General features: G+C 48.5%; 2 protein-coding genes across 4 annotated transcripts in view; both read right to left on the bottom strand.

Annotated features, from left to right (window-relative positions):
* Positions 1–10246, bottom strand: part of AXL (AXL receptor tyrosine kinase) — a 77943-nt gene continuing 67697 nt past the window's right edge. For all 3 annotated transcript variants that reach the window (XM_077932264.1, XM_028742192.2, XM_077932265.1), the window contains exons 16-20: positions 9734–9855; positions 8383–8492; positions 5280–5439; positions 4588–4724; positions 1–3290 (exon numbers count right to left, since the gene is read on the bottom strand). In XM_077932264.1, coding sequence (XP_077788390.1) covers positions 2927–3290; positions 4588–4724; positions 5280–5439; positions 8383–8492; positions 9734–9855 — 893 coding nt within the window. In that variant the 3' untranslated portion in view covers positions 1–2926. The remainder of the gene's footprint in view (positions 3291–4587; positions 4725–5279; positions 5440–8382; positions 8493–9733; positions 9856–10246) is intronic.
* LOC144328506 (TATA-box-binding protein) lies at positions 5765–7679 on the bottom strand. The gene has a single exon (XM_077932267.1). It carries the CDS (start codon positions 7355–7357, stop codon positions 6455–6457), a length of 903 nt encoding a protein of 300 aa, XP_077788393.1. The 5' UTR covers positions 7358–7679; the 3' UTR covers positions 5765–6454.

Raw genomic sequence — 10246 nt, 5'->3', positions numbered from 1 at the left:
TAACGAAATGTGCATTTATTGTGCAAATAAAATAAAATAAAAATCACTGTGCGGAAAGGCCTTCAGTTTAAGGCTGGAGCCAGACAACAGGTTTCAAGAGAGCTGAAAGTGGTTCAAAGGACAGTTCTTTTGTGACACCGGTTCTTCTGACCGAACAGGTACGGCAGGTTTTGAAACAGGAAAGCCTGCAAAACCTGTTTAAGCAAAAGTGCAAGTCGGATGAGCGTGCATAGCATGAACATTTGTCTTTTTCTTTTTGTCACCCATCTTCAGCTCTCAGGAAAAGCTGGGAAATGTTTCCAGCCCAAGTGAGCGTGAACATGCAATAAGAAATTGCCAAAACATGCATTCAGAATACCACCTCCCTAGTCTGGCTTTCATTGCTGGGAGGTAGCCAGAAAAAAAATGAACCATTATGGTGTGATTACTGTTGTGAGCAGTTGCACCCCATCCATGTTAGATAGAGAAAGCTACCATTATGTCCAAAACAGAATTCGTGAATTCCCTCTAAATTGCATGTGACTGGTGGGAGCTTCAGAGACTGTGTTCCCAGATGAAAATATCATTAATCAAGGCACTCGGCAGCTGGCAGGTCTGATTTATGGAGTGTCATTGAACTGATGGAGAGCTGGGACTTGCCCTCTGAAATATGGAGTTGTCTTCTCCTTCAGTGGAGCTGTGATGTTTCGGGGGGAAAGCGATTACTGGCAATTGTGGGCATGTGCACTGGTGCAAAGAGGCACTAGCACAAAGGAGCATACGAGTAGCTAATTCTGTTTGGACAATCTCCACTCATTTCCCTGGGTTTTCCCCCACAGGATTCTCATACAAGCCCCAGTGAAATGACAGAAGGTTGGAGACAAGGAATCCTACTCCGATCGCACCCACTAATATTGTCTATTTCATATCCAGAGGCCATTGGTGATCATAGCCTGCTGATGTTGCTGCTTTAGACGTCTGAATAACTCGGGAAATTCTTGTCCAGATGTTTGCTCCAAGTGGCAGAAATGGTTGGTTGTGATCAGACAGGGTTTGTAACATCTGCACGATTGGCAGGCATCCAGCAGGTAGGGTTTTCCCCAGCAGAGAGATGTGGGAATGGGGGAAAGGGTATACCTGTTGAGTTTCTGCCTGCATTGGTGAAAGGCAAAGAGTCTTTGAGGGATGGGGAGAAGATGGCAACCTTCACATTTCTAGCAAAGTTAGATAAAGAAGAGTTTGGATTTGATATCCCGCTTTATCACTACCCGAAGGAGTCTCAAAGCGGCTAACATTCTCCTTTCTTTTCCTCCCCCACAACAAACACTCTGTGAGGTGAGTGGGGCTGAGAGACTTCAGAGAAGTGTGACTGGCCCAAGGTCACCCAGCAGCTGCATGTGGAGGAGCGGAGACGAGAACCCAGTTCACCAGATTATGAGTCTACCACTCTTAACCACTACACCACACTGGCTCCTACTCACTACTGCCAGGGAAGCTCTGGCCTAGCTGGATGTGAAGACTTGAAGGCCAATTTGTTCCCTTCGCCCATCTCAAATGTGCTATAAAAATATACCTTCGGACCCCCGCTCTGAGACGCCCACTCTGGGTATGGCTTCAGTGCCCTGTGGGATCTTTGCCCCCAGGGCAAACGGGTTCCCAGAGGATTGGGCTGCGCGACTCAGCTATGGCTGATCAGACGTCCCCCGATAACCTGTTGAGGAGAATTTGGTGCTGTGTGGACAGGGTGAATTGGTCTGTCGGGGTGAAACCTGCACCAAAATTAACCTCCGGGATCAGATTTAAAAACTAGGGCTGGCTCCCAAGAAGCAATAGCGACTTTTTTTTAAAAGAAGTGTGCATCTGTGCACAAACTGAGTACATTTCCCTTGTTGCAGCTCCTTCAGAAGGGAGCCCTCCGGAACCTCTGTTTAATTCATCTCCACCGGCCTAAATGCAACCTCGGAGACATGGCAGTGAAACAGCTGGTAGTAAAATAAGGAGGGGGGGAGGACTAAGTACGTACCGCTTTCAGATGGCTGCAATTAGGACCGACACCTCCCCCTCCCCCCCGTTTTGGTTAATGCGCCCTGCTCCCCTTTAACAGCACACAAACTGAGCAGCCGGGCTTTTCTCTCCTTCATAGCAAATCTATGCTCTGCCGGCTCAGCAGCTGTGTGCCAGGCCCAACACGAAAAAGGCAGGAGCTGGGCCACACAAGCGCGCACACACACACACAGAATAACCTTAGTACCATTGGCAATGGCTCATCCCCACCTGCCCCGCCAAATCGGAGGGAATGTCGACTAGGTTTTCTCCGCACTGACATTCACTCCGATTTGGCCGAAGAGCAGGTTTCCCGGGGGGAAAGCAAGTTAAAACCGCTCAGATTTGTGCCTTCTAGGCCTGCAGGAGCGTGGGCGAGACCTCGGTGTTAGCGAGATAAATTTGGACCACGGAGTTGCGAACGGGGGGCAGGAGGTCAAATTGCTAAGGTACCTCCAACGTGAGGAGGGGAAAAGGGCGCAGCTGCCGGTCCTGTCGGGTTCCCCACTGTGTCCCCCCTCCTCCCCTGGCCCCTGTAACCTGAGATGGACTCCCCCCTTCTGCCAACATCATAGTCTAGAGTACATATCTGGCCTCAGGCTGGGGGTGTGGAGCATGACTGTCAATGCATGTACAGCCGTGAGACATACTCAGAGATGGGTCAGTCCAAACTCCCCCCTGGAGGGGGTTGATGGGGAGGGAAGACCCTTGTGGCAAAAGCAGGGCAGTGGCTCATTTTGGGAGAGGAGGCGGGTGCGCCTCAGCTTGTGGAGTCCTCCATGAATCCCCTCTCCTCAGAGACGGGTGGGTCGTCTTCCAAAGCTTGCAGGGACTGCACCAGTTGGGCCGCTTGCAACCTCCCCCCTCCCCCCCCGGCCACAACGAATAAGTCGCCTCGTCCCGTTCAGGCCCCTTCCTCGGTGGCGGCGCAGCTGGGGGCGTCCGTCAGTAGCCGGCTGCTCTCGTGAGGGGTGGGGCACATGACATAGCGGCCCATGCCCTGGGGCTGGTGGACTTCGGCCGCCGTCACCGTGGGCTTGAGCGACTGGTTCTCCTTGGCCGGCGCTTCCTCGGGTCCCAGACCCCCGACGGCACCCAGCTCTGCCTCTCCGGGGGCCACGCCGTCGTCCATGTTGACGTAGAGGATCTCTTCCGGGTCCTTGGCCGGAGGGAGGGACTTGAGGATCTTCTCCAGCTCTTGGTGCAGGATCTCAAAGCTGGGGCGGTCGCGAGGGTTGAGGGCCCAGCAGCTCATCATCAGCTCGTACCTGCGCGGGTTCAAAAGAGGTGTTATTTCAAGGGAACCTGGGATGCAGTTACTTATAAGTGGGTACTTAATCTGCTGGGGATTTTGCCGTGCTTCAGAAGGGGAAGGAGAACCCGTTCTCTCTCTTGTTTACATCCCACCTTTTTTACTTCCCCTCCTTAATTTATCCCTGTGAGGTACGTGAGGTTGAAACACAGTGACTGAAGCAAGGTCACCCATTCCGAACCATGACATGGGAAGGAGGGTTATGGGTTTGTTTTTGTTTTTATTACGCATTTGGTGGTTTTTTATATTGTATTTTCCTGTTGGGAACCGTCCTGAGATCTACGGGTGAATGGCTATTTACAAATTTAATAATGATGATGATGATGATGATAATTGACTCAGCAGGGATTCAAATCCTGGTCTTTGAAATCCTAGAACAACACTGTAGCCCAAACTTAGGCTTCTCCAGCTGTTTCTAACTCACTGCGAGTTACAGGGAACCAGGGAGAAGGCCTTCTCGGTGGTGGCCTCTGCCCTGTGGAACGCCCTGCCATCAGATGTCAAGGAAATAAACAACTATCTGACTTTTAGAAGACATCTGAAGGCAGCCCTGTTTAGGGAAGTTTTAAATGTCCAATGTTTTATTGTATTTTTAGTATTTTGTTGGAAGCCGCCCAGAGTGGCTGGGGAAACCCAGCCAGATGGGTGGGGTATAAATAATAAATTATTTATTATTATTATTATTATTATTATTATTATTATTATTATTATTATTACTACTACTACTACTACTATTACTACTACAACTCCCATCATCCTTGACCACTGGTCCTGCTAACTAGGGATGATGGGGGTTGTAGTAGTAGTAATAGTAATAGTAGTAGTAGTAATAATAATAATAATAATAATAATAATAATAATAATTCTCTGCTATGTCATAGCGGCTCCTGATTGTGGATGAGTTCAAGATTAATATCAGAGCTGCTCAGGGACCTTGAAGTTTTGTAACGGAGGCCTTAATTTGAGCTGGGGGGGGGTGGCAGTGGGTCAACCCTAGAACCCGTTTTCAGTTGCTAGGGTTGTAGGGCGAAAAAACTGAATTTGCTTGCCCGCTGAGTTAGCATAGCCACATTCCTAAGGCTGAGAGAGCCAGTGGTGGGGCGTCATGAAATTATTTTTTGCAACGATACAGCCCCCTCTACAGTCCAGGCTTACTAATCATAAGGCAGAAAACCTAATCGGCCATCCTGCACAGCATCATGGGAAGATGGAGGAAGGAGGCGCCAATTTGAAGAAGCAGTGGTGATGCTTACAGGCCATCCAGGCAGTCGATTGGCTGCTTGAGTCGGTTGCCCTGACGCAGGTAGTCGTAGATCTCACTGTTTTCCACACCTGGGTACGGCGTCTGGCCTCGCGTCGCGATCTCCCACATAGTAACGCCGAACGACCACTGCAGGAAAGGAGTCAGAAAGAGGGAATTAGATGTCCTGCTGCTGGCCAAGAACAGAATTCAACTTCTCCCATTGGCAGGGACGGCCTGTCCTGTTTCACCGCCTGAGGCAAAATGGCCGCCCTCCCGCCTTGCTTGCTAGGGTTGTGCAGCGGTGGCTTCCGGCGAGATATTGTGAGATCTCACCAGAGACCGCTGCTGCTGCTTCCCCTCACTTCTCTGGCAGCAGTGGCGTAGCGTGGGGGGTGCAGGGGGTGCCGGCTGCACCGGGCGCAACATCTGGGGGGGGGCGCAGAAGAGACTCGAGTGCTAAAATCCACGGGTTAGGGGACGCAAATTACTTGCCTTGCCCCGGGTGCTGACAACCCACGCTACGCCACTGTCTGGCAGTAGGGGTGAGCATGAGGGGTGACTCAGTCTGCCTCACGGGCAGGCCAGCTCTGTCCATTGGTAGACAGGAACAGAAGCCAATTTAGGAGGACCCAGAAGCTGGTCTTCTCATTGGCCTGTTCAGGAGGAGGGTGGGATCAAAGGTGTCCCCCATTGGCTGCTCACCACGTCGCTCTTGATGGTGTAAACACGGTCGGCCAGACTCTCAATGGCGATCCACTTGACAGGCATCTTGGAGATGCGGCCTTGCCGGTAGTAATCGCCGTTGTAGATTTTCTTAGACAGGCCAAAGTCGGCCACACAAGCCGTCATGCTCTCGTTCAGCCTGTTGGGTACAGAAGCCGCGTGTGAATGTGTGGGTTGTTCATGGGAGAGACGGATGTGAGATTGTCAAAAGCCGTGGATCAAAGTTTGAATTAGAGATATTAAGTAATGATTCTAAAATTTTGGATATAATATACAGCTGAGTGATTGGGTAAAATTATGGAAAGAAGGTTAAAAATTTACTGCATGCAATGCCCTAAAAGAAGATGTGATGAAAATGATGTATAGATGGTATATAACACCTGTCAAGTTAGCGAAAATGTATAAAGTCAGTAATAAATGTTGGAAATGTAAAGAAAAAGAGGGAACATTTTATCACATGTGGCAAAGGCAAAACACATTGCTTTAATACTGGATTGTTAAGAAATCTTATAAAAACCAATTCAATACACTGAAAGCTACAAGCATGCATTTAGCACATTAAAACAGCAGCAGAAGCCAATCAGGTTAATCACAGGCTTTTACTCTTCAAATTCTTTCCCCAATTTTCAAAAGCAGCATGTATTTATACATTTAGAACTCAAAAAATTGCTTCCCAAATAGAGGAATATATATATACAACCATCAGTTTTCATTAGCAACTTTCTGTCCTGCTGAATACTGAAATCAGGGAATGTGAAAGGTGGTCTAAAAATGTAGAATCAAAGTTTCTGATTATAAAATTCATGGTTGAAAGAATACTGTAAGAAAATTGTTAAATGTTGAGTAACACGGTTTAACCAATTTGCCAGCGTAAGCTTTCCGATTTTTTAAAAAATAGATGTTAAAACTGTTTAAAAGCTAGAAATATAAATAAGTCGAGTTGTTTCTCCAAGGAGAGCCGAGTGAAGCAACTCACGGTAACTCAGTATAGATGTAACACAAACACCCTCCCCGTGGAGATCTGGTAATTAGGCACTAACTGGGAAAATGTTCCAAGGCCTGATGCTGCAGTCTGTAAGTCTCCTTTTACTGCTGTGCCATAATCAGTAACTTTAAAAATGTTCCCCAACGTCTTGGATGAGCATGAGGAACTGTTACGTTGTCTTTCTGAATCCTTTTAAAATAGGATATATATTTTCAAATGCTTCGTAGATTTCAGCTCTGACTTTTGCACCTGTTAAAACTACCTTCCCAGAAACAAATATAAGCAGCACAATTCTTGGCTTGATCATTCTGTAAATTAAACCAGGAAACAATTCTGGCTCATAACTGCTAAACTGTTGATGCGTAAGTACCAATCCTTCGAGCCTGATGGGGAATTTCACATCACAGCTGCCCACCATATTCTGAATCTTAAAATCCAAGAATTTGGCTGGAAAGCCTAATTTCTGCACAACTCTGGCATACTTCCTGGCAGCTAACCTGGACTGCTCCTCACTCTTCGCCCCTGTACACACCATTTTCCCAGAACTGAATATGAGGGCGGTGGTACGTGGCTCTCTTATTCTCATGATTACAGCAGCAAAACGCTTAGGGTTGTATTCAGCATTTCGAGCACGAAGGGCAATGGTTTTGAGGTCCAGTTTGCAACCAAGATTCACTGTAGACACAATATTCTGTAGCTGTGGTACAATCCCAGAGCTTTCAGAGGCAGGTGTTGCGGGAGTTATTGGGGTCATGGGGGTCATCGGAGAGGGGTAGAGAGGTGTGGTTCCTGGTAAAGGGGCTGTAGTAAGTGTCTGTGAGTGGAAGAGCTGCGGCGTTTGACCGGATGCACCCTGTGTGGATTGTGATGTGGACTGCTGTGCTGCTGCTTGCTGCTGTTGCCTCTGTTGCTCTTCCAGAATAGATAAACTGTTGGTGCTCTGAACAGGTTGGGGTGTGAGCCCCGTGCCATAGGGCATCATAGGACTAAATATAGGGATACCAGGAGTCATCGCACCCTGAGGGGATGCTAAACCCTGGGCATAGGGTGGTAAACTGTTGTTTTGATCCATGGCAGCAGTCCGGTCTCCAGTCAAGTGACAAGTATTTACAGAAACCCCGTCCAGAAAAGCAGTTTCACACCATCTGCCTTGAGAGTCACTTCCTAAAGCATCCCAACAAGGTATGCAGCCTGTCTTGACATATTTGAAAGGACTTCAGCTTCCAAGTGTCTAAGAGGAGGATCATAAGTCGCTCCAGAAGTTCTCCCGAGCCGAGCTGTGCCCCTTCGCTCGCTTCATCGAGCGGCGCGCCTCTTTCGCGTCATCCGAAGCAGCCGCTGCGCCGCTCGGCGGTTACCTCGGGCGCCAGCTTTCTTGAGGGCGGCAGCGGCCGGCCGGCCTATCACATGTGGTGGGAATGTAAAAAGGTGAAATGCTTCTGGGAGATGATATATAATGAGATGAAAAAAATGTTGAAATATACATTCATAAAGAAACCAGAAGCATTTTTACTGGGCATTGTGGGGAGTGATATAAATAGAAAGGAATGTAAGCTCTTCTTATATGCAGTAACAGCAGCAAGAATATTACTGGCCCAAAAATGGAAGCAAGAAGAATTACCGACGATTGAAGAATGGAGAATGAAGTTAATGGACTATGCAGAACTAGATAAACTAACAGGAAGGATTCGAAACCGGCGGGACCAGAAATTCACGGAAGACTGGAGTAAATTTACGGACTATTTGAAAAGTATTTGTGAAGATCAGACGACGTTTGTAGGTTTGCAAGAAGTTTTGTGAGGAGTATTATTGGAAGTATTGCAAAAATGGAGAAGGGGAAGGATGATTTGTTAAGAGATGTAAAGGCAATATAAAGTTAAGAAATGCATAAGAAGTGGTTAAAACGGTGGATCATCAGAGGTGCTGATGGAAGTCTAAAAAGATTGTATAAGTGATAAGTTTTGTGGTACATTTTATAACTTATATGTTAAAATCAATAAAAATATATATTTTTTAAAAAAGAGATTGTCAAAAGCCACTAATCTGTGCATCCTTGAAATCCCCTCTTCCGTCATCTCTTGCGTCACACAAACTCACATGCAATTGCGGGCGGCGAGATCGCGGTGTATGAAGTTCTTGCTACTGAGATACTCCATCCCGCTAGCAATGTCCGTCATGAATTTGACCAGCGTCTGTGTGGGCAGGTACTGGAAGATGAGGAAAGCACAACGATCAGACACACGCAGTGGGTGCACTGCAGGCACCTCAAAGTTTAGCTCTCTTTCCCCTGCAAGAGGAGAGGCGCACTGGACTCCTGTTTGGAGGTCCCAGGATCCAGCGGGCTCCCTCTGCACCTTCCCTTTGTCCCCCTCTAGTGGTCATTCTCTGTATTACAGTTCATTCATTCGTTCATTAAACCGCCATATTGCTCCATAGCAAAGCTCTTGGAGAGGCTCGTATTGAAACAGAAAACCAAAACAAGCCTAGCAATAAAATGTATAAAAAGCACTTTATATGCATACTGAAAATAAAACAAGGATTAAAATTCCCCAGTTAAAAACCCTAGTTCAAATAAAAGGAAACCAGCCCTCCCGATTTCAGGCCAAGAGGCCTGACATTTGATTCCCATACTCTCCAACAACTCAATGGCAAAATCTGGGACACAATCTTCCAGGATGCTATCTTCCCTTTTTTTCTTGCGAGAGAACGGCAGACATCTTGGATGCAGTGGCGTAGCGTGGGGGGTGCAGGGGGGGCCGGCCGCACCGGGCGCAGCATCTGGGGTTAGGGCAAATCCACAGGTTAGGGGGCACAAATCCACGGGTTAGGGGGCGCAAATCCACGGGTTAGGGGGCGCAAATTACTTGCCTTGCCCCGGGTGCTGACAACCCACGCTACGCCACTGCTTGGATGCCATGATCTTGTGTGAGTTTGCATCGCAATCCAGAGAGCCAGTGTGGTGTAGTGGTTAAAAGCGGTACTCTCATAATCTGGGGAACCGGGTTTGCGTCTCTGCTCCTCCACATGCAGCTGCTAGGTGACCTTGGGCCAGTCACACTTCTCTGAAGGCTCTCAGCCCCACTCACCTCACAGTGTGTTTGTTGTGGGGGTGGAAGGGAAAGGAGAATGTTAGCCGCTTTGAGACTCCTTAAAGGGAGTGAAAGGCGGGATATCAAATCCAAACTCTTCTTCTTCTTCCCCTCCAGTGCTTTTTTCAGGAACGGCACCCAATAACACATGTTTTGGGGTGCCGCGCAACACTGCAACCCTGAAAAAGCACTTTTCTGAGGGGGGGGATTGAGGTGCAAAATCCTGCAAGATCATCACGGCGTCCAAAATGGCCGCCGTTCTCTCACGAGAAAAAAAACCAGGATGTCCCATTTTTGGGGGGACACCTGTGCGGTATGGATTCCCTGCAATGGATATCTCACAGGGTGATGCTACGTACCACCGGGCTCTCGCCAAGCCGGGAGTACAACAGGAAGCTGTGCAGGTCTCCGTGTTTCATAAAGGGCAGGATGACAACCGGGGAGGGGTATCCTTCGCTCTCTGTGTTCTGCAGGCAAACTCCTGAGAGAAGAGAAAGAGTGTGAGTTTCTCAGTGGGCAACAGAGAAGACACGAGGATCAATGGCCAAAAAGGACCACAGGAGGAGAGGGTGCTTGTGTGCTCGGGTCTTGCCTGTGGGTTTCTCACAGGCGCTGGGATGGCCGTTGTGAGGAGTGGGTGCTGGACCAGGTGGGCTGTTGGCCCACATCTCCTGATGTTCTTACCTTCTTAACTCTTTCTCCCTCAGCTTGTGGCAAGTTGTGCAGGCCAGGCCGTGCCACATGTGTACAACTTGAGAGAACCACAGAACCTGTGATTCTCACGGTCCTGTATACCTGAAGGAGCGCCTCCACCCCCATCGTTCAGCCCGGACACTGAGATCCAGCGGCGAGGGCCTTCTGGCGGTTCCCTC

The sequence above is a fragment of the Podarcis muralis genome, chromosome 7 (genome assembly GCF_964188315.1).
Source record: "Podarcis muralis chromosome 7, rPodMur119.hap1.1, whole genome shotgun sequence".
In the NCBI taxonomy this organism is placed as follows: Eukaryota; Metazoa; Chordata; class Lepidosauria; order Squamata; family Lacertidae; genus Podarcis; species Podarcis muralis.
This window is presented reverse-complemented; position numbering and strand designations above follow the sequence as displayed.

Bases quoted from the DNA above. Each gene is read 5' to 3' on its own strand.
- LOC144328506 (XM_077932267.1), bottom strand. From the start codon at position 7,357: ATGGATCAAAACAACAGTTTACCACCCTATGCCCAGGGTTTAGCATCC.